Source organism: Hyla sarda, chromosome 3, assembly GCF_029499605.1.
Source record: "Hyla sarda isolate aHylSar1 chromosome 3, aHylSar1.hap1, whole genome shotgun sequence".
Taxonomy (NCBI): domain Eukaryota; kingdom Metazoa; phylum Chordata; class Amphibia; order Anura; family Hylidae; genus Hyla; species Hyla sarda.
Genome location: NC_079191.1, coordinates 27363653 through 27388572, shown reverse-complemented (window position 1 = coordinate 27388572; position 24920 = coordinate 27363653). Strand labels below are relative to the sequence as shown.

The 24920-nt window shown below is 42.7% G+C and overlaps 1 protein-coding gene across 1 annotated transcript in view; it reads left to right on the top strand.

The window, feature by feature from the left end:
* Nucleotides 1–24685, top strand: part of LOC130361215 (cytochrome P450 2K6-like) — a 128263-nt gene extending 103578 nt beyond the window's left edge. Inside the window, exons 9-14 of the mRNA XM_056563948.1 lie at nucleotides 5446–5606; nucleotides 17220–17396; nucleotides 18497–18632; nucleotides 22452–22636; nucleotides 22753–22894; nucleotides 23010–24685. Of these exons, the coding sequence (XP_056419923.1) occupies nucleotides 5446–5606; nucleotides 17220–17396; nucleotides 18497–18632; nucleotides 22452–22636; nucleotides 22753–22894; nucleotides 23010–23188 (980 nt within the window). The 3' untranslated portion in view covers nucleotides 23189–24685. The remainder of the gene's footprint in view (nucleotides 1–5445; nucleotides 5607–17219; nucleotides 17397–18496; nucleotides 18633–22451; nucleotides 22637–22752; nucleotides 22895–23009) is intronic.
* The last annotated feature ends 235 nt before the right edge of the window (nucleotides 24686–24920 follow it).

Here is a 24920-nt window from a genome sequence, read left to right as displayed (position 1 = left end):
TGGAGACACATTTTCCACAGGAGGATGAACTTAGGTGCCAATATCTCCAGAAACCAAGATATGACCCCCATCTCCATTGTCAAACACAGCCACAGGCAGAACAACAGAGGTAACATTGGTGAATCCATCTCGAAAATTCACCTTGTGGTAATGAGGAAGATAGAGGAAGTGGCTGAACAACTTAGAAAGAGTAATATAGAAAAAAATTCATGAGTGTGTTATATCTGTGATCCAGGCTCCATTCATGTCTCCCCACCTAAAGGGATTATCTACAATGAGAAAAACAGTGCCACACCTTCCCTCAGGTTGTGTGCGGTATTACCGTGGTATGGTGCAGTTTTTGGAAGAATTTTTTTTTCCTGTTCCAAGAAAATCCCTATAACCTTTTCCGCCTCTTATGCCTTCTGGGCCTTTATTGCCCAATGATATTTATTCATTTATTTACTTATTTTCAAATGTTGCAAATTTAAAAAAAAATCTGCTTATAAAGCCACATGAGGGCTTGTTTTGCATTTAAAAGTTGCACTTTTTATTGCCACCATTTTGGGGTTCATTTATCTTATTGGTAGCGGCAGCATGAGGAGACAATATTGTCCCTGAATGACACATCGTGGAGATGGCGGCAGCATGAGGAGACCATATAGTGGCTGAATGACACAGCCTGGAGTTGGTGGCAGCATGAAAATGCCATATAGTGGATGAATGACACAGCCTGGAGTTGGGTGCAGCATATATTGGGTTAATGACACAGTGTGGCGTTGGCAGCAGCATATAGTGGCTGTATGACACAGCCTGGAGGTAACGGCAGCATGAGGAGACGATATAGTGGCTGAATGACAGCCTGTAGTTGGCTGCAGCATGAGGAGAACATATGGTTGTCAGGATCCGCACTGGTATGCAGCGAGCACACTGGAGGTGGATCCTCTGTGTCAGTGGGGAGATGGCGTGGGCCGTACCAGGGGAACGGAGTCTAAGGGGTTACTGGGTTCACCAGAGCCCACCGCAAAGCGGGATGGACTTGCAGCGGCAGGTAACCCCCAGGTCGTTCCACTCGATAGCGTCTCAACCCCAACTGACAGCTGAGACAGGCGCGGTACACAGGGACAAGGCAAGAGCAAGTTCGGACGTAGCAGAAGGTCAGGGCAGGCAGCAAGAGTCGTAGTCAGGGGCAACATCAGAAGGTCTGGGTACACAGGCTTGGGAACACACTAAACGCTTTCACAAGGCACAAAGGCAACAAGATCCGGCAAGGACAGGAAGGGGAAGTGGGTTTTTATTCACATAGAGCAGGTGGGAGCTAATTAGGAAGATTGGGCCAGGCACCAATTAGCGGTGCGCTGACCCTTTAAATCTGAGAGCCCCAGCGCGTGCACGCCCTAGAGAGCGGGGCCGCGCGCACCGGGACCCAGCAGGAGATCGGGACAGGTGAGTGGGAAGGGGTGCGATCCGCGAGTGGGCACGTCCTGCTAGGCGGATCGCATTCCCGCCGGGCACAACTGAGCAGCGTCTCCGGTCAGCACTGCCGACGGGAGCGCTGCATGGCAGGAGATGCCGTGAGCGCTCCGGAGGAGGAGGAGCCGGAGCGCTCGGCGTAAAAATGGTGCCTGAATGACACAGCGTATTGAGGATATGCATTATGTAAAACTTTACTTTTAATAATATTGTTAGGATAAAATACATGTACCCAAATTTTTTTTTTTTATCAAACAAAGGGAAAGGTGGCTGACTGATACAACCTAGAGTTGGCCGCAGCATATAGTAGCTGAATGACACAGCCTGGAGGTAGCGGCAGCATGAGGAGACAATATAGTGGCTGAATGACACAGCGTGGAGATGGCGGCAGCATATAGTGGCTGAATGACACAGCCTGGAGGTGGTGGCAGTATGAGGAGACCATATAGTGGCTGAATGACAGCCTGGAGGTGGCGGCAACATGAGGAGACCATATAGTGGCTGAAAAACACAGCCTGGAGTTGGCGGCAACATGAGGAGACCATATAGTGGATGAATGACACAGCCTGGAGTCGGGTGCAGCATATAGTGGGTTAATGACACAGCCTGGAGTTGGGTGCAGCATATAGTGGCTGAATGACACAGTGTGGAGGTCGCGGAAGCATGAGGAGACCATATAGTGGCTGAATGACAGCCTGGAGTTGGCTGCAGCGTGAGAAGAACATATGGTGCCTGAATGACACAGCGTATTGAGGATATGCATCCTGTAAAACTTTACTTTTAATAATATTGTTAGGATAAAATACATGTACCCAAATTTTTTTTTTAAATCAAAAAAAGGAAAGGTGTGCAAAAAAACACCATGTGCCATCTACACCACCAAGTATTGATGTGATGCAAAGACCTCTAAAAGGTGGAAGGGAACAACATATGGTCCATTGTAACCGGTGGGGGTAACCAGTAAGGCCCTACTTTCGCATTAATTCCCTTCTTGGCAAGTGTTACTCGCCCTAAAAAGGGCGGCCCCACACAGGAACCTCTCCCTATTTACACCTACAAACACTGCCTTTTCCCAGGATTTTAAGGTAGAAATATGGATTGGTTCCTGTGTGGGGCCATCCTTTTTAACACTAGTAACACTTTCCTCAAAAAGGGGGAAGGGAACAATGTATTGTCCATTGTAGTAGGTGGGGGTAAAATCTTCCCCTGTAAGGCTCTATTCTCTCCCTATTAATTCCCTTCTTGGCAAGTGTTACTGCGAGTAAGTGTGGCAAGTGTGTATTTCCACCTAAAAACCCTGGGAAATGGCAGTGTTTGTAGGAGAAGTAGGAGGTTCCTGTGTGGGGCTGCCCTTTTTATGGTGAGTAACACTTGCCAAGAAGGAAATTAATAATGCGAGAGTAGGGTCTTACAGGGGAAGTTTTTACCCTTAACGGTTACAATGGACCATATGTTGTTCCCTTCCACGTTTTAGATGTCTTTGCAGTACATCAATACTTGGTGGTGTAGGTGGCACATGGTGTTTTTTGCACACCTTTACTTTTGTTTGATTAAAAAAAAAAATTTTGGTCCACATAATTTATCCTAACAATATTATTAAAAGTTATGTTTTACGTAATGCATATCTTAATACTTACTTGTGGTCTGATGCGGAGTAATGTTTGTAACTGGGGAGCAGCGCCTTAGATCTGTTTTGCACTATCCATATATGTGAAGTGTTGGTGTGGCATCATGGTCAATCGATTCTGATGCATCAGGCATTGGTGGGTGGAAATCCTGGCTGATCCCTGCCTAATTCATCTTCAAAGAGATCAGTCTCTCCACATTTTACGTGGACAGACGAGTTGGGGCTACCATTACCCCCGCTGCACTAAACACCCACTCCGATGGCACACTACTGGCCGGGCAGGATAGCTTTTCCAGGGCAAACTCTGCTAGTTTCAGCCACAAATCAAGTTTGGTTGCCCAGAAATCCAGCGGATCTTCAAGGTGTGTTGGCATGGTCATGTCAAGGCATGCCACCACCTGCTGGTTCAGGTCCTGCTCCAGGTTTACCTGCTGCTAATGAGTTGCTTCACTATGCGGGTGAAGAAAGCTACTCATCAGCGACTGTAGATTCAGGCTTCTGCTGTTGGAGCTGGTACTGCTCCTGCCACCCCACCCCTCAACAGTATCCATGGCAGTGGAAGGTGAGCGCATAGGTCCCCCCGAGTCAGACCTGCGAGAGGATGGACGATGGCGCTGATAGGCATCGGCCAACTGACTATGTAGGATGTCTCTGTAGTAGGTCAGTTTGTCCTCCCTCTCAGTGGGTGTAAAAAAAAAGGCACCCATTTTGTGCCAGTAGTGAGGGTCCAATAAGGTGGACATCCAGAAGTCATCCCGCTGCCGAATGGTGACAATTCGGTGGTCACTATGCAAGCAAGTGAGCATGCATCTTGCCATTAGTGCAAGTGACTCGGAGGGACTCCCTGCCTCCATCTCCACTGCATACTGCCACGGTGTGTCTGGGTCCTCTGTCTCGCCTTCCTCATAACCCTCTAGCTCCTCTGGCTGTGCTCCTGTTCCTCCTCTCCTGTCAGATGACTAGAAAAACCGCCCATTTCTCAAAATCTAAACTGTGCTAAACTGTGCCCCTCCTCCTCAAGTTCAGCCCCCACAGAGCTCATGTGGCTGTGATATGTATGCACCACGTCTCCAGTGCCCTGACCAGCCATTGTTTCCAACACGTGTTGTAAGAAATGAAGCAGTGGAAGAATGTCTTTAATCCTGTATTCCTGGCAACTGACTAATAATGTGGCTTCCTCAAAGGGCCTGAGCAAATGGCAGGTGTTACGTATGAGCTGCCACTGGTTGACATTGAAGTTACACAGGGGAGTCGCCCTATTCGCTTGGATCATGAAGAAATCGGGGATGGCTTTTCTCTATTCATATGGTCGGTCCAACATATGTTGAAACGTCGCAAATCAGACTATGTTTGGGGAGACCGTTCTGAAGCTGCAGCTACAGGAAGGTGTGCTTTGGGGTGTACGATTGGCTAAAGTGCATGCAGAGTTTCTTTATCATTGTTAGGATGTCTTGCAAATGGGGGAACACTTCATGAACTGCTTGACAATGAGATTGAAGACGTGTCATGCGGGCGCATGGCTCAGGCTTCCTTGTTGCAGCGAAGACAAGATGTTCTTCCCGTTGTCAGTCACCATGGTTCCCATTTCCAGTTTTTGTGGAGTAAGCCATGCTCTGAATTCTTGATGAATGACTTTTAGCAGTTCCTCCCATGTGTTACTCCGTTTCTACAACACCTGCTGGTGTGTAAAAAATGGAACACCACTTAGATGTACGTATGTGGAATGCACTTATGAGGGGACTTCAATGTGCTCCAGTATGCTTAAAACAGTATTTGTCTACAACACTAGCAGTTGTGTATTTTTTGGCAGGTGTCTACTTTTGGCTGGCTTTTTACAGTAACTAGGCACTTAAGACTTTAACAGGAACAAAATGGTAACCACTTAGATGTAGGTATGTGGTATGCACTTGTGAGGGGAGGACAATGCACTCCAGTATGCTTTAAACAATATTTGTCTACAACACCAGCAGTTGTGTACTTTTGGGCAGGTGTCTACTTTTGGCTGGCATTTTACAGTAACTAGGCCCTTAAGACTAACAGGAACAAAATGGTACACCACTTAAATGTACGTATGTGGTATGCACTTATGAGGGGAGTACAATGTGCTCCACTACACTTAAAACAGCATTTTTCTACAACAGTACAGGAGTGTACTTTTTTGCTGACCTTTCACAGTTTCTCACTCCCTTCCCTTTAAGGTCTTCTAGGCTGGATTTGGGCTTGAGGTGAATCACTGCTGTAATACACCCAAAAATGCACTCTCTCTCTCAATCTCTCTCTCTTTACTATCTGTGCTTGTAGGCTGGACTTGGGCTTGAGGTTAATCGCTGCTGTAAAAATGCTTTTCTGTGTCTCTCTTCATTTAGGTGACCCCTTTGACAACACCATGAGAATAAACTCTGCTGTCGCTAATATCATTATATCTTTAATACTTGGCCATCGCTTTGTCTACAATGATCCAAAACTTCTGAGACTTTTGGTCATAATAATGAATAATGTCAGGATTATTGGTTCCCCCATGGCCATGGTAAGGTCATTGTTTTCACAATATATTTATCTAAGATTGTACACTACTAACCTACCACTCCGCACTGATCAACACTGATTTAATAAAACCTGTGTAAAGGAAAAATGGTACAGTTGCCCATAGCAACCAATCTGATTGCTTCTTTGATTTCTCAAAGGCCTTTTTAGTGTACGTTCACACGTACGCAGATGTGATGCAAAGGATTTTCTGCTGAAGATTTCAATGTTAAACTAAATGACTGAGCACAGCTTCTAATCGGCAGCTACAAATCCTGCGCATCAAATCTGCGCGGGATCCTGTATGTGTGAATGTACCCTTAAGAATTAAAGAAACACTCTGGTTGCTATGGGCAACTTCAACTCCTCCTCTACACAGGTTTTGATAAATATCTTGAAAATATATAAATCATACCAGTCTTGGTTCTCTCCTGGCTCCCACAGGTTGGACACAGCGGTCACATTCAGTCCTCTCTTGCAAAGAGTGGGAGCTACTTAAAGGGGTACTCCGCCCTTAGACATCGTATCCCCTATCCAAAGGGTAGGGGGTAAGATGTCTGATCGCGGGGGTCGCTGCCGGGAACTCCGGGATCTTGGCTGCAGCACCCCGCTGTCATTACTGCACAGAGCAAACTCGCCCTGTGCATAATGACGGGTGATAAATGGGCCGGAGCATCGAGACGTCACGGCCCCGTCCCTCATGATGTCATGGCCCACCCCCTTAATGCAAGCCTATGGGAGGGGACATAACGGCCACCACACCCCCTCCCATAGACTTGTATTGAGGGGGCATGTCATGACATCACAAGGGGCGGTGCTCCAGCCCCGGTATTACCCGTCATTACGCACAGAGCGAGTTTGCTCTATGCAGTAATGACAGCGGGGTGCTGCAGCCGAGATCCCGGGGGTCCCCAGCGGCAGGACCCCCGCAATCAAACATCTTATCCCCTATCCTTTGGATAAGGGATAAGATGTCTAGTGGCAGAGTACCCCTTTAAATAAGCTTCATGGGGGAGATTTATCAAAACCTGTCCAGAGGAAAAGTTGCCATGTTGCCCATAGCAACCGATCAGATCGCTTCTTTCATTTTTCAGAGGCTTTTTCAAAAATGAAAGCAGCGATCTGATTGGTTGCTATGGGCACCTTTTTGTGGATGGAATGGTTACAAAGTCATTAGAAACATTTTTAATTTGTTTTATTTTTCACAAATGCATCATTTGTGGGGCATATTTTTTGTACAATGTGTCTGAAAAATAGGAAACGCACCCCATCTTTTATTACGCTGTTCGTCCCATGTTCGGCAGGACCCCGGCTTAGGCCACATTTGGTTGCTTTGCTACATGATGGGACCCAGAAGGACAGGAACGCCATTTGGTTTTCAGGACATCATTATAAAAATTATAGGCCCCACTCCATGCCTGCAAAGGAATGAAGCTGGTAGATCCATACTGCTCCCCCACAAGTGACCCCATTTTAAAAACGACACCCCCTAAAGTATTCACTTGAGTTAGTAATGCATTCTTTGAGGCCTTTATGAATTGATGGTATTAACAAGTCTTTGTAAAAAATATTTGTGGGATACATTTTAAAAAAAAAAGCTTCAGAAATGAATGAAAATCACCCCAAATTGTATTATGCTTTGTCCCATGTTAGGAAGGACCCGGGCTAAGGCCATATTTGGTTGGCCACATGGAGGGACCCAAAAGGAGAGGAGCGCCACTTGGCTTTCAGGATATCATTAAACAAATTATAGGCCGCACTTCATCTTGCAAAGCATTCTATCAGTAAGAACATTACTGCACCCCCAGAAGTGACCCCATTTTCAAAACAACACCCCCTAAAGTTTTCACCTATGTTAGTAGGGAGTACGTTGAGCCCTTATTGTGTGGCTGTAACTATTTCAAAGTCAGTGGAAAAAATTTGAAATTAGCTTACTTCATAAATTTATTTATGACATCATTTTGGTACATCGGTTATGAAATGGAGGAAATGCCCCATATTTTATTACGCTGTTCGTCCAGGGCTAGCCAGTACAACACTGGGCAGTAGGCCATATTTGGTTGCCTGCCTGCCTGGTAGGACCCAGAATGAGAAGAAAGCCCTTTGGCTTTCAGAACATCATTATATGAATTATAGACCCCACTCCATGCCGGCAAAGGATCAGAGGTGACAAAACGATACCGCACCCCCATAAGTGACCCCATGTGGACCCCAAGAAATATGCATTAGCTGGGCCAGAGATCACTCTGATCGGTCCTTGGTCGGCTAGCAGTGACACGCAGGTGTCTGTGACAGTTAAAGTTCTTATGGCTATATCTGTCATGTTGTATAAATAAACACCTGCTCAAGACAAATATATCCATCATTGGGCTTAAAAAAAACTATCATTAAAAAAAAACGAATTATTTAATTTGTTGGGGGGGGATGATAGTCCACATTTATACTGCATTTCTGAAGTATGTTAGAGGTGTCATTTGAGTCACACTGTATCAGTCTCATTCATTTTGGTGGCCCGAATGGAGTCACCTGGTGACTCTTATAGGGACACTTTCCGCTAGTATACGTTAATTTGGCAGGACATGCAAATAAATTGGGCTGCTACAGTATATGTTGGCATCCTTTTTTGTCGGCACATCCGCAGCACCCATGAGATCCATGGACGTGTTAACTCATCCATGGTCGTTAAGGGGTTAATGGAAGTTGTGCAAACAGTGTAGCCCTGCAAGCCAAGCTGTTTATGTGAATCCGGGTGTTATGTTAATAGACAGTCAGAAAGATGCAGAAGCATTTCAAGCAGCCTGAGCCACTCCTATATCTGGTGCATCCTTAGACTGTCTTTAATTTAACCGTTACATGACTAATGGCATACATTTCTGTTATAGAGTGGGCAATAGTGAATCGGAAATCGCTCTAATATCCATTATTTAACTGTATCAATAGCGATCGGGGCATCTAAATAGTTTTTAGATAAGTCATTGGTGGTGCAGTGGCCCCATCAACTCCCACCAAATGTAATTACAGGGAGCTGATGGGTTGTTAAATAAAACATTTTTGGTGTTGCCGAGTGCGAAAGTGTACAAACTACACATAAAAAACATAGAATGTGTTGGCAGATAAGAACCATTTGGCTCATCTAGTCTGCGAATATTCTGCCCAATATCATTCCACCAAAAAATCCTAAATAAAAAAAATTTTAGTCACGTCACATTCCAGAAAAATATTGGGTATAAAGTGATCAAAATGTCAGTACTTCGCAAAAGTGATACTGGTATGAAATCGAGGATTTCCACTAGGCGTTTTTTTGGATACAGTGGGGCAAAAAAGTATTTAGTCAGCCACCAATTGTGCAAGTTCTTCCACTTGAAAAGATGAGAGAGGCTTGTAATTTTCATCATATGTATACCTCAACTATGAGACACAGAATGAGAAAAAAAATCCATAAAATCACATTGTCTGATTTTTACAGAATTTATTTGCAAATTATGGTGTAAAATAAGTATTTGATCACCTACAAACGAGCAAGATTTATGGCTCTCACAAACCTGTAACTTCTTCTTTAAGAGTCTCCTCTGTCCTCCACTCATTACCTGTATTAATGGCTCCTGTTTGAACTTGTCATCAGTATAAAAGACAACTGTCCACAACCTCAAAAAGTCACACTCCAAACTCCACTATGGCCAAGACCAAAGAGCTGTCGAAGGACACCAGAAACAAAATGTATACCTGCACCAGGCTGGGAAGACAATTTGCAATGTGCAAGCAGCTTGGTGTGAAGAAATAAATTGTGGGAGCAATTATGAGAAAATGGAGGACATACAAGACCACTGATAATCTCCCTTGATCTGGGGCTCCATGCAAGATTTCACCCTGTGGTGTCAAAATGATCACGAAAACTGTGAGCAAAACTCCAAGAACCACACAGGGGGACCTAGTGAATGACCTGCAGAAAGCTGGGACCAGAGTAACACACTACGCCACCAGGGACTCAAATCATGCAGTGCCAGACATGTCCCCCTGCTTAAGCCAATACATGTCTGGGCCCGTCTGAAGATTGCTATAGAGCATTTGGATGATCCAATAGAGGATTGGGAAAATGTCATATGGTCAGATGAACCCAAAGTAGAACTTTTTGGTAAAAACTCAACTTGTCGTGTTTGGAGGAGAATGAATGCTGAGTTGCATCCAGAGAACACCATACCTATTGTGAAGCATCGGGGTGAAAACATCATGCTTTGGGGCTGTTTTTTCTGCCAAGGGACCAGGACGACTGATCCGTGTAAAGGAAAGAATGAATGGCCGTGTATTGTGAGATTTTGAGTGAAAACCTCCTTCCATCAGCAAGGACATTGAAGATGAAACGTGGCTGGGTCTTTCAGCATGACAATGATCCCAAACACACCGCCCGGACAACGAAGGAGTGGCTTCGTAAGAAGCATTTCAAGGTCCTGGAGTAGCTTAGCCAGTCTCCAGATCTCAACCTCCTGGAAAACCTTTGAAGAGAGTTGAAAGTCAGTGTTGCCCAACGACAGCCCCAAAACATCACTGCTCTAGAGGAGATCTGCATGGAGGAATTGGCCAAAAAAGCAGCAACAGTGTGGGGAAACCTTGTGAAGATTTACAGAAAATGTTTGACCTCTGTTATTGCCAACAGAGGGTATATAACAAAGTATTGAGATGAACTTTTGTTATTGACCATATATGATCCAACTGCGGACCAATATATGGAGGGTTATTTAAACCAATTCACCAAAAGATCACCGAAGTGATCCACTAATTCCCTATATTTCCCATATATTTGTTGAAAGGTATAATCTTTATTAATTTCAAAACACCAACAAAAAAGGAGTTAAAATTTGCAGTGTGTCTCTCCTCCTATATTATTAATTATCTGTGCCAGCCAGGCATCACCTATTATCTACCTGTGTGTACCTGCAGTGTACACACGGTTAGTGGAGGAGTCTACACTGTATATTAAAAAACCTATCCTATGCCCCCCTCGACATGTTTCGCCGCAAGACGCGGCTTTGTCAAGAGGCTTAGGGGCACTGAATGAAAAAGCGCCAAAACTGGGGTTAAATAACCTCCTATTGTGACATCATGGTGGGGTGATATCCACTTCTGATTGGTGGGACACCATCCCATCCAATCATCCTCTATTTAATTTGATGGACATTTCCATGCACCTATTGCTGCTCTCATAGTTCAACCAATCCGCATAGTTGTTTATTGGTTGCCTTGGTAATGCATCACATGATTACTGCGTCATGATCTCAGAGCCGATGTTCACATCCGCCTCCTGCGCTATGACCCCTGCGCAAGCTCTTGTACCAGCGCCAATATCCACATCCGCTTCCTGCGCCGTGACCCCTGCGCGAGCTCTTACACCAGCGAGCGTACCTTACTGTCGGAGCTGCGCAGTTCTATATGCGCGGGGACTTAGTCTCCACGGGCATTTCCAAATAGATATAATAGTCAGTCACTATATAATTTCATATGCGCCAGAATTTTTCTATATACGGGCTGCGTAATGTAATCTGTGTACATACTTGGTCTTTCATAGTGCTCCATGTTAATAGGGATAAGCTCCAATAAAATACATTATTGCTCTATATGATATTCTATATTATTCTATATTGTATATTATTATCACCATAGAAGTAGTTAATTCTTTAGTGATAATTAAAAGGCAGCATATTGGTCCATCATGGTTAGTCCATCTACAATTCCCTCCCTGATGTCACTTCGGCAGGGTGTTTAATAATTGTGTTGATAATTGTACACGATGTTTATACATTATGGCAGCTATTCTAAATGAATGCTGAGAAGGTAAATCCCTCATTGAGTCCATTAGGGCTCAGGCTTTTGAGTCGCTGTATCCATCTTGCTTCTTCACGGAGTAATTTCTTATCTAAGTTGCCTCTTCTGGGGCCCAATGTCATCTTGATTAGTCCCCAAAATTTAAGGGTTTGTATATCACCTCTATGAAAATTTCTAACATGTCTCGCCAGTGGGGTATCAGTCCCGGTGCGGATAGTGCTGAGATGTTGAGATATCCGTCTTCTCAGTTGCTGTGTGGTTTTGCCCACATATAGCTTACCACATCCGCACTGGGCAATATATATTACTCCAGAAGTCTGGCAGTTGATAAAATCCCTAATAACATATTTCTTGTTATCAATTGAGTTAACAAATTCTTTCATCCAAGGCAGGAATCCACAAAAGGTACACTTTCCACAGGGATGGGACCCTTTTATTGTAGACTTGAGCCATGTTCTTTCAGTTTTTTCAGCATAGAGGCTGTGAACCAGATGTTCTCTGATATTTTTCCCTCTCCTATATGTGATCGAAGGAAAAGGGGGGATGACATCTCTCAGATCATTGTCTGCCTGTAGAATAGGCCAGAATTGACGTAAAATATTCATTACCTGACGACTATTCTCGTCAAAAGTGCCAATACATCGTATCGTCTTAGTTATTGTTCCCGTTGTCTGTTTACTTTTCAGTAGCTCCTGTCTTGGGGTGTCACGAGCCCTAGCGAAGGCTCTATGAAGAACCTTCTTAGGATACCCCCTACTGAGAAATCTGTTGTATAAAGTCCTGCATTCCCGTAGGAATGCTTCATCTGTGGAGCTGTTTCTCTTGGCACGCAAGTATTGTCCCACGGGGATGCCTCTCTTGAGGGGGGCAGGATGATGACTGCCCCACTCAAGAAAGCTATTGGTAGACGTAGGTTTCCTATATATGCATGTTTGGACGCTGCCATTGGGCTGCAGAGAAATCTGTAGGTCAAGAAAGTTGATGGTGGTCTGGTGAATTTCTGAAGTAAAAAACATCCCTATTGTATTGTTATTAAGTGTGGTGACAAATTGCTGGAATAGTGCTTCTGTGCCGTCCCAAAATAATAAAACATCATCAATAAATTGTGCCCAAAATAAAATGTGCGAGGTATACTGGAGATGGGTGTCTGTGAATACAATAGTGTCTTCCCACCACCCTAAGAAAAGATTTGCAAAATTAGGTGCACATGCCGTGCCCATTGCTGTGCCTTTGTGCTGTAAATAAAAGTGACCATCAAAAATAAAATAATTGTGTGTGAGTAAAAAGTGAAGGAGTGACAAAATAAATTGATTGTGCTCAATAAATTGTGTTCCTCTCGTGTTCAGGAAGTATTCAACCGCCTTTAGGCCCAATTCATGTTTTATGTTAGTATACAATGCCTCGACATCGAGACTCGCCACATGTGTATTTGGTGGAAAAGAGATTTCTTGCAGTCTAGATACAGCGTCCCCTGTATCCCTAACATAAGACGGTAGGGCTTGGACAAATGGGGTTAACATCTGGTTCACATATTGACTAATTCCCTCCGTGAGATTTTCATTTCCCGATACAATTGGACGTCCTGGGATAGGTATTTTTCTTTTATGTATCTTAGGTAATGCATACATTGTTGCTATAGTAGGCTTCACATTCAGCATATACCTAAATTCATCTTCAGTGATCAATCCATTATTTTTCGCCTCCGTAAGTATCACTCTCACTTCATTCAGGAATCTCTCAGTGGGGTTGGATTTAAGACGTCGATATGTTGTTTCATCCCGGATTAGTCGTCGGACCATATCCAGGTAATCATCTTTATTCATAATCACTATATTCCCCCCCTTATTGGAGGGCTTAATGATTATGTCCTGATTTTCTTCCAGATCACGTAATGCTTGATTCTCCTCACAGGTAAGATTTTGGTTTCCCCTCTTCCTAGGTCTCAACTCTTCCAATTTGGTACTAACCATCTGTACAAAGATGTTAATATTATCGAATTGTGTAAAATTGGGTGTTGTTCGACATCTAGGTTTTAAATCCGAAAAAGGTGGACTGGGTCTCCTTGTACCACTTTCACCTTCCTCTAGTAGTTCATAAAGATCACTCACCACTTGATTATCCAACCTTGCCTCTATATCACTATCACGTGATTTGTGTACTTTGTGCAGAGCAAGTTTCCTTGCGAACAGATTAATATCCTTAATCCATTCGAAGGAATCAAATTGTGGTGTAGGTGTATAGGATAGTCCCTTTTTCAACAGCTTAATCTGATCCTTAGTGAGGATATACGATGAAAAATTGCATATCTGCATTTCATCCTTCTTCTCCTCATCTAGTTTTTCTTGTTGGACGGATACGCCCATTTGTCCCTGTCCCTCAACTGGACGCCTTCCCCTAAAAAAAGGGGGGATATGTTTGGATTCTGGCCTCCTGACATAATTTGTGCTGCCGTAGTTGTTATAGATGGCTGTATCAAAGGTGTAAACTGCAAGGCAGACGAATTACCTAAGATACATAAAAGAAAAATACCTATCCCAGGACGTCCAATTGTATCGGGAAATGAAAATCTCACGGAGGGAATTAGTCAATATGTGAACCAGATGTTAACCCCATTTGTCCAAGCCCTACCGTCTTATGTTAGGGATACAGGGGACGCTGTATCTAGACTGCAGGAAATCTCTTTTCCACCAAATACACATGTGGCGAGTCTCGATGTCGAGGCATTGTATACTAACATAAAACATGAATTGGGCCTAAAGGCGGTTGAATACTTCCTGAACACGAGAGGAACACAATTTATTGAGCACAATCAATTTATTTTGTCACTCCTTCACTTTTTACTCACACACAATTATTTTATTTTTGATGGTCACTTTTATTTACAGCACAAAGGCACAGCAATGGGCACGGCATGTGCACCTAATTTTGCAAATCTTTTCTTAGGGTGGTGGGAAGACACTATTGTATTCACAGACACCCATCTCCAGTATACCTCGCACATTTTATTTTGGGCACAATTTATTGATGATGTTTTATTATTTTGGGACGGCACAGAAGCACTATTCCAGCAATTTGTCACCACACTTAATAACAATACAATAGGGATGTTTTTTACTTCAGAAATTCACCAGACCACCATCAACTTTCTTGACCTACAGATTTCTCTGCAGCCCAATGGCAGCGTCCAAACATGCATATATAGGAAACCTACGTCTACCAATAGCTTTCTTGAGTGGGGCAGTCATCATCCTGCCCCCCTCAAGAGAGGCATCCCCGTGGGACAATACTTGCGTGCCAAGAGAAACAGCTCCACAGATGAAGCATTCCTACGGGAATGCAGGACTTTATACAACAGATTTATCAGTAGGGGGTATCCTAAGAAGGTTCTTCATAGAGCCTTCGCTAGGGCTCGTGACACCCCAAGACAGGAGCTACTGAAAAGTAAACAGACAACGGGAACAATAACTAAGACGGTACGATGTATTGGCACTTTTGACGAGAATAGTCGTCAGGTAATGAATATTTTACGTCAATTCTGGCCTATTCTACAGGCAGACAATGATCTGAGAGATGTCATCCCCCCTTTTCCTTCGATCACATATAGGAGAGGGAAAAATATCAGAGAACATCTGGTTCACAGCCTCTATGCTGAAAAAACTGAAAGAACATGGCTCAAGTCTACAATAAAAGGGTCCCATCCCTGTGGAAAGTGTACCTTTTGTGGATTCCTGCCTAGGATGAAAGAATTTGTTAACCCAATTGATAACAAGAAATATGTTATTAGGGATTTTATCAACTGCCAGACTTCTGGAGTAATATATATTGCCCAGTGCGGATGTGGTAAGCTATATGTGGGCAAAACCACACAGCAACTGAGAAGACGGATATCTCAACATCTCAGCACTATCCGCACCGGGACTGATACCCCACTGGCGAGACATGTTAGAAATTTTCATAGAGGTGATATACAAACCCTTAAATTTTGGGGACTAATCAAGATGACATTGGGCCCCAGAAGAGGCAACTTAGATAAGAAATGACTCCGTGAAGAAGCAAGATGGATACAGCGACTCAAAAGCCTGAGCCCTAATGGACTCAATGAGGGATTTACCTTCTCAGCATTCATTTAGAATAGCTGCCATAATGTATAAACATCGTGTACAATTATCAACACAATTATTAAACACCCTGCCGAAGTGACATCAGGGAGGGAATTGTAGATGGACTAACCATGATGGACCAATATGCTGCCTTTTAATTATCACTAAATAATTAACTACTTCTATGGTGATAATAATATACAATATAGAATAATATAGAATATCATATAGAGCAATAATGTATTTTATTGGAGCTTATCCCTATTAACATGGAGCACTATGAAAGACCAAGTATGTACGCAGATTACATTACGCAGCCCGTATATAGAAAAATTCTGGCGCATATGAAATTATATAGTGACTGACTATTATATCTATTTGGAAATGCCCGTGGAGACTAAGTCCCCGCGCATATAGAACTGCGCAGCTCCGACAGTAAGGTACGCTCGCTGGTGTAAGAGCTCGCGCAGGGGTCACGGCGCAGGAAGCGGATGTGGATATTGGCGCTGGTACAAGAGCTTGCGCAGGGGTCATAGCGCAGGAGGCGGATGTGAACATCGGCTCTGAGATCATGACGCAGTAATCATGTGATGCATTACCGAGGCAACCAATAAACAACTATGCGGATTGGTTGAACTATGAGAGCAGCAATAGGTGCATGGAAATGTCCATCAAATTAAATAGAGGATGATTGGATGGGATGGTGTCCCACCAATCAGAAGTGGATATCACCCCACCATGATGTCACAATAGGAGGTTATTTAACCCCAGTTTTGGCGCTTTTTCATTCAGTGCCCCTAAGCCTCTTGACAAAGCCGCGTCTTGCGGCGAAACATGTCGAGGGGGGCATAGGATAGGTTTTTTAATATACAGTGTAGACTCCTCCACTATCCGTGTGTACACTGCAGGTACACACAGGTAGATAATAGGTGATGCCTGGCTGGCACAGATAATTAATAATATAGGAGGAGAGACACACTGCAAATTGTAACTCCTTTTTTGTTGGTGTTTTGAAATTAATAAAGATTATACCTTTCAACAAATATATGGGAAATATAGGGAATTAGTGGATCACTTCGGTGATCTTTTGGTGAATTGTTATTGACCAGATACTTATTTTCCACCATAATTTGCAAACAAATTCTTTAAAAACCAGACAATGTGATTTTATGGATTTTTTTTCTCATGTCTCTCATAGTTGAGGTATACCTATGATGAAAATTACAGGCCTCTCTCATCTTTTTAAGTGGGAGAACTTGCACAATTGGTGGCTGACTAAATGCTTTTTTGCCTCACTCATCTGTCACAACAGTTTTTGAGCCAAAGCCAGAAGTGGATCCAGCAGGCAGGAGAAGTATAAGTCCTTCCTTTATATTTCCCATTTTTTCTGAATACACTTCTGGCTTTGGCTCACAAACAGGTCAGTGGCAGATATCCAAAAAACTGTCAAGTGGGAATCCAGCCTAAGGTGTATATGGTGAAATCCTGAATTATGTAGGAAGTTTAATGTTGGCCGCAACTTTCTCTTGGTTTTGTATTTTGGCCACACTTGGTCACCCCATTGATCGCAGTCAGTTTCATTTCATGGATACATTGGTCCCAATTGTTCAATGTTCCCCTACAGCCCAGACCTTCCAAGTCAATATGAGTATTACTGATGTGTTTTTTATATTATGACTATGTTTACTTTTTCCCCACAGTTGTACAACGCATTTCCAGCCCTGATGCGATGGATTCCAGGAAGTCACCAAACTGTTCGAAAAACCACAGATGAATTACATTCATTTATCAGAGAGGTTTTCACAAAGCAAAGGGATGAACTGGACGTCAATGACCAGAGAAATCTCATAGATTCTTTTCTGGTCAAACAGAAAGAGGTAAAGAAATGAGATTTAACCATAGTGGTTGTCCCACTAAGTTAGCGTTAATTTTCCAGTCAAAGAAATGAAAATTCAGCTCACCTCCCACTAATTCTCTCCTCACGGATCCGCAAGTACTTAATACGTGGGATTGTCACAGAAAAAAAGAAGATTGATCCAGTGCTTGAGTAAAACTTCCAGCTTTACTTTAACGTGTTTAAAACAAAGTTCATATATATATATATATATTGATATTAACAATAATTCAACTCATTCTAAATCAGGTGCCTCCTTACATTTCGTAGAAACACATGGTGGTTCAAAAAGTTATTTTTTACAGTGTACATCAACAAAAAAGTGATGTCGGGAACCAGAGGTGGTGATTTGCATAAAAACTTAATAGAGATGAAATAGAGAAGCTTACTGGCAGTTCGTGCTTGACACCTACATACCTGAATGTTTCAATATTAGACAGGAATTGCTGGTACATTATGACTAATATGTTTTATTGCAATTTTCATTACATATTTTGTAATAATGAGTACACCCACCACTGTTTTCATCTATATCACTTTTTAGTTTCTTCTTGTTTGTACATGCCTGTTATTGTCTAGTCTAGCCACAACGTACGGGTTAAAAATGTGTGACATAACGTGAAATGGTATATTGCCAATGCAGACCATAGGTCAGTGTACACATAAGTGTGTTTTTCTAAATCAAAAGAGTGTCTATGTCGTTCTTAATTAGATTTTATTTCACATATGTGATTTCTGTGACTTAATGCACTCCTCCATTTCCCGTTCCTTTTTAACGAACAGGGTCAGGGAGTTTCAATGTCTGTGATAAAGAGAGTGGACACGCTCGAAACGCGTCCAGATTTACCTGTCCTGTGCACACTGGAGTGAACTTTGTTTTTAAAGATGTAAAATAAAGCTCAAGCGCCAGATCAATCTTCTTTTTTTTCCTTAATTTTCCAGTGCATTGAGCAGGGGTAGGGAGTGCTCTGAGCCTTGGGCCTCTGGGCAACCCATTCTCATGGACTAATATCCAGGATCTTGATCTATTTTACATGCGTATGTACTGTTTCCCTTCTACATTTCATATTTTGAATGTTTTAGGAGAAACCTGAATTATATTTTCATGATTTAAACTTAACCACTCTGGTAGCGGACTTGTTCGGTGCTGGAATGGAGACAACTTCTACCACACTGAGATGGGGCCTTCTATTAATGATGAAGTATCCTAAAGTTCAAGGTAAGGAGCTGTTACTAGTTGGGATTTGGAAATCCAATAACTATCTGTAAAAACCCGAAGGGTTAATTTTTAGGTCTTTTGTTTCGTCTTGTTGCTATGGTTATGCCTGTCTTCTGAGACTGGTCAGCTGACCTTGATGTGAGCACCTGGTCTGGGCCTATTTAAGCTGGCAGTCTACTCCTAGTCTTTGCATGCTAAAGAGCTCTGTTTATCTCCTAGCTAGCTTTATACTGTATCTGTGATATCTGGCATTTTGACCCTTTGGCTCCACTCTCTGACTCTTTTCTCTGGTATTAGCGTTTTTGTACTTTGACAACTCCTAGTTTTGATGCAGATAGTGGACTTTGAATTATTGTGTGTGTGAGTTAGTTTTGCTTCTGTAAGTCTGTCTGCTCCCTACTGTTCTCTGACCTGTGTCTGTATTATTGTAGTTATTATTGTATTTACTGTTTACGGCCTTCACTTATATAGGAAGGGACCGGCACCGTGGTTACGGACCTGCTGCCTAGGGGACAAAGGCAGTGGGTGAGTTTAGGGCTGAACCCTTTCCTTGCCCAGACGTGACACTATCTATCTAGAAAGTGCACTCAGTGTGGTAAAGTGAAAAAAATATATGCTTTCTTCCAAGGTCTTTTTTAATTATTTATCACAGGTATCAACTTAGGGCAGGGTCAGACACAGAGAATCCACAGCTTATTTGACCCTGCCGGTATTTACAGTGCAACGGCAGAGCGAGCTTCCTGTTGTGGCCAAGGAGCTCTGTGTTTCAGCTTATGACTGCCGGAAGTAAATTCACTGCTATTAGCGGACACACAGAGCTGCAGGGAGCTCACTTGGCCATTGCTCTGTGACTGCCGGTATGAGGTGCACAACTGCGTCCTATGCAGTTCTGCGTTCACTGTTCGGAGATTGCCAAATATACGGCAAGGGGAGGGGAAGGGAAGGAAGAGCTGGGCAGGACACAACTCTTCACCTCTCTCAGCTCTCTCCTCGTACCTCCCTTATCAGCCCCGCTCCCCTACACAGCTCCCTCCTCACACATCCCTTAGTTGGAGGAACATAGATCTGCACAACCCCGCTCCTGTCCTGACAGGAGGGACGTAGATCTACACAGCCCAGCTCCTGTCATGGGGATGTTGATCTGCACTAGTGTTGAGCAGCATAGGCCATATTCGAATTCGCGATATTTCGCAAATATATGGACGAATATTTGTCATATATTTGCGACATTCGCATATTCGTAATATTCGCGGTATATTTTCGCATATGCGTAAATTCGCATATGGGAAAATTAGCATATACAAAAATTAGCATATGTGGAAATTCGAATATGCGAAGATTTGCATGTGCTAATTTTCCCATATGCGAAAATTTGCACGCCAGTCTAACACAGTAGTATTAGAGCCTTCTTTAAACCAGACAAGCAGGAAGCAGAGAGGGATGATCACTGTGATGTGTACTGTGAAAAGAAATTAAATAAAAAAAAACAAATATTCGTAATATGCGATATTCGCGAATAAAATTCACATTGCGAATATTCGCAAGCAACACTAATCTGCACAGCCCCTCTCCTTTCCTGGGGACATAGATCTACATCCCCATGACAGGAGTGGGGCTGTGCAGATCTACATCCCCATCATAGGAGTGGGGCTGTGTGCAGATCTACGTCCCTCCTGCTAAGGGAGGTGCAGTGTTGCATCCTGCCATCGCTGTATATTTGGCAATCTCCGGACAGCTGAGGGGAGGGACAAACGTGGAACTGCGTCAAATATGCTGCGGATGTGGTGTGTGTGACTCTCCCCTAATAAAAATAATAACAAAATTGTCCACACATCAAAAAGAACTGTAATAAATATGCAGGTGCACTCTAATATATGTATAATGTAAATAATTTTTAATTACAATAATGCTATAGGAAAATTTGAGGTTCTTAGCATACCATTAGATCAAATAGTGAGTACCATTCCACCACAGTAAGACCTCATGAAGACGAGCCTTACACTATAGATATGCCTCTCCGGGACTAGGATGCAACCTGCAAAGTCTGGGCAAGATAACTTCTTCTGTAAATATGAAAGAATTAAAAGGAATAACAGGTGAATTTGGCAAAAGATGAGGGGCCGGAGTGGAGGACAGATCCGATCTACATTCTCTTAGTACAGCAAGAGTCCTGGCCTGGTTTAGAGATTTGGGAGGAGGGTAGCTAACGAAGTCTTTCAGAGTTTTGCATAGTTCTAATCTGAACTGACACAAGGGAAAATGGAGCATTCCACTAGACACACACTATTTTCTAAAACCCGCACAAAACTGGAGTGAAACTAACTGGCTTCTCCGTAAGTGGACTTATCTGGTTTGTCATAAAGCAACCCATGGGAAGAGAAGAGACACTGCAGAGAGGAATGTTTGGAGGAATTTTTAGAAAGAGAGAATGCTGAAACTACTCTTCCCAGAACAGCAGACGCTACGTCACATCACCGCTCCGAACATCACTGACTGAGATAGGACACCGCTGCTGCTAGTGTTTGTTGGAGCGGGGACATGATGTAACATCTACAGTTCTGGGAAGGGAAGTGTCAGTGGAGACCAGGTACCCTGATACCGGAGGCTATGAGGGAGCGAGAGAGATAAGTATAGGCATTTTATTACACAACCTGTGCACATATCTCTGGATAACCCCTTTAGTAAATGAAGATAAATGAAAAAATGTTAAAATTATATCATATATAGATTTAAAATTATGTACTGATTAATATCGTATAGGGCTGAAAGACTTGAGGAAAATATCATTGCGATTATGGAGGTAACTCTTGCAATTCCGTTATGCGATTCCGATATAAAACAAATGGTGAAATTGCCTATTTCATGTCTAGTTTCCATGACCCTTCCCTTTTTCCATGACCAACCCCCTCCATTTTATGCCCAACTCCCCAATCTCATGACCATTTTCCTCAATTTATGTCCTCCCCACCACCACCCCGTTTTATGTTCATACCCTGCTCACTGTAAATAGTGTAACAATTCCGAGCTCACCATTTATGCTCCTATACCTACCCCCAGAGCTAGAAAACATATTCTAATCTGCCAAATCGAATATCATGTGGGGCTTACCCTGCCCAGGCCCTCTGTTGGTCTGCTGAGGCTCCTGATCTCCTGCGTGCATGTGTGTGATCTTCTATGGTCAGTGTGTGTAATATATAATAATATATATAATGCACAGCATAAAATCAGTCCTAGGAAATCTGGTTAAGGAAGTGGTCTTCTCAAAGAGGACTTCTTCTAGAGAAATGTCCTTGTATTTTTGAGTTGTAGTTGCTTTAGAGGCAGACTATGCGATTCCTATGATACAGACGTGAGGGCAGCTCTGGTGGTGTCCTGTAATATTTCACTAAAATTTATCATCACATAAGGACCAGAATGTTTTCCAATGGAGTGGAGCTCATGGATCATTTCACACTTCATAAAAAGAGCTGGGGACAGTATGGTAGCTATGGGTGGTGCAGAGGCAGAAGTGGCTTATGAGCCCTGGTGCTTGAGGGAGCTCACAACAAGAAGACACCAATATTATAAATGGTACATGGTAGGTGGGGGGACTTGACAGAATGTATTGGGGTCTATAAGCTTCATGTTACATGTTTCATGTTACATGTTACATCTTTAGATGGGGAGTATGTGGTTGGGTTGATAAAATGTCATAGTTTCCAAGCAATACTTTCTGTATCGGATCACTAGTAAGGTATATCTGTATTGGAAATTTAGACAAATGAATTCACGATAAGGCATGCTAGAAGTCATTAATAGTATTTCTTACTTTTGTTACAGAAAACGTTCAAAAAGAAATTGAAGAAGTCATTGGTTCAGCTGAACCCCAGTTGGTGCACCGCCAACAAATGCCATACACAGAAGCAGTAATTCATGAAATTCAGAGGTTCGCCAATCTTGTGCCAACCAATGTGCCACGTATGACTACTCAAGATGTCACTCTGAAGGGCTTCTTCATACCAAAGGTAAAGAATAACATGTAGGGCCCATTGGTCCACATAATATTGGCTTTACCCTAAAGACTCTACTTTTTGGTCAATCTCAGCATGGAGAATAATTCATGAATTCCCAAACCTTTCAGGGGACTCACATCATTCCATCACTGACATCTGTCCTACGAGACACCAAATACTTCAAGAAACCTGATGAATTTTACCCCCAACATTTTCTCGACTCCAATGGAAGATTTGTCAAGAATGAGGCCTTTATACCATTTTCTGTTGGTGAGTAACATCAAAGTAAAGATATGAAACGCTGAAACCACTTGGAGGGACTTTCGGCCACTAGACTCCATTATGGGCTAATACAATAATGTTTTCTCTCTGCTCCTTTTTGTAGGGAAGAGAAGTTGTGTTGGAGAGAACTTGGCTAAAATGGAGCTTTTCCTCTTTTTCACAAAGTTGTTACAAACCTTCACATTCAAAGCTCCTCCTGGGGCAAAGCTGGATCTCAACCCTGCCGTTGGCTTCACTTTAACCCCACAGAAGCATGAGATCTGTGCAATTCCTCGCAAATAATGGACAGCCTGTGGTTGCCCCTGTCAGGCATGACATACGTCAGAATGAAATAGAGACATGAGTCTCCATTTTGACACCTGGTCAGCCATTACAACTAGTTGAGAAATTAAAGCTTAGAGCAGCAATTGTTTAGTTCTCACATGATTAAAATGCTTCCATTTATGTGGGAAGCTTACTATGGGAGAATACCTCTCATAACAACAGGTGCTGTAACCCTGTCACAGAGGCTTTATCTTCTTTTTGTTATTTGTCTTATATTTGTCTTAAAGTATTTTACTTTATTTTATGCTGACAAAGGTTTAACCCATTATAGTGCCCTGGGCAATAGACAGTGCAAAACTGCCATCAGTAGGTGGAGTAAGGTATTGCCCCGGGGGTGCGTCCTATGACCCAAGGGGGCATAGTGGAGAAATAAGTTGGGTTAGATTTAGATACTGAGGGATAAGGCGGGGTCAGAGAACAACGGTAGTTGGCAACAGTGGTTGGGAAAAGTCTGGAGAGAAGGAACTGTTGTATACACGATATACCTCTGGATTTGTCCTCCTGGGATCCCATCTGACGGGTTTTGATCTCAGAACTTTGCGATATTGGTATAGTATAAGTTCTGATACCATTATCAATTTATTTTGCTGATAGAATCCTTTGATACTTGACTGGTCTTAGGCATCTAAGTGATTTGCCAATTGCAGACCATAGTAGTCACCGTGTGTCAGATAAAGCTTCAGTGAATTCTGAAGATTACTAAAGTTTTTGGGTCTGAACCACATAGAGAAATATCTCTTTTGGTATGTTCATACATCCCATAGACAGGTTAAGACCTGTCGGATATTAAAGAGGTACTCTGGCTTTAAGACATCTTATCCCCTATCCAAAGGACAGGGGATAAGATGTCTGATCGTGGGGCTCCCACTGCTGGGGAACCCCGCAATCTCTCACCGGTATGAGCTGCACACAGCGCTCGAGGTGCCGAGTCTGTATCTTGACATCACGACTCTGCCCGGTGCATAACGCCCCGCCGCCTCAATGCACATCTATGGGAGGGGGCATGACAGATAGGGGATAAGATGTCTTAGGGCCGGAGTATGTGCATAAAACATGGTATATAACAAAATTACTGTGTTTATCAGACTGAGTTAACTTTATTTAGAAGTTTGGTCTCTAAACAAAGGAAGTTTCAATAGTTCAATGTTGTCCTATGGCATAGAGTGATTGTAGGCTTGTTTTACATTATATTTAGCTGAATCCCTAAGGCTGATATATTGTGAATAATTGTGTTTTTTTTTTTTTACAGTTTGACACTGTTGTATTATTGCTTAAATAGTTTGAGATCATGTGATTAAAAATGTACGCTTATGTAGATTAAGATGGTTAGTTATATGATAGTTTCACTTATTAAAATTTTTGAGTCAATTGTTTCTTTAATAAAACTGTATATTTTGATTTCATTAAATCCCTGTTCTATGTTTTATTTATTGTATAGATATAAACTATGCTAGATTAAAGACCTTGAATCAAAGACCTGGGGTTTATTTTGTTATTTGTCAGCCTAGGTCATATGAATTGCATTGATTATATCTTTTTCAGCAAATTAATACAGGCCATCCACACCATTGGTATTTTTTTTTATTTTTTTTTATATGACCATAAAATCTATAGATCCTTATGGAACTACTTCATTTTATCTGAAACCCCATGTACATATCTCTTTAAAGGACTTGTCCGACCATCAATT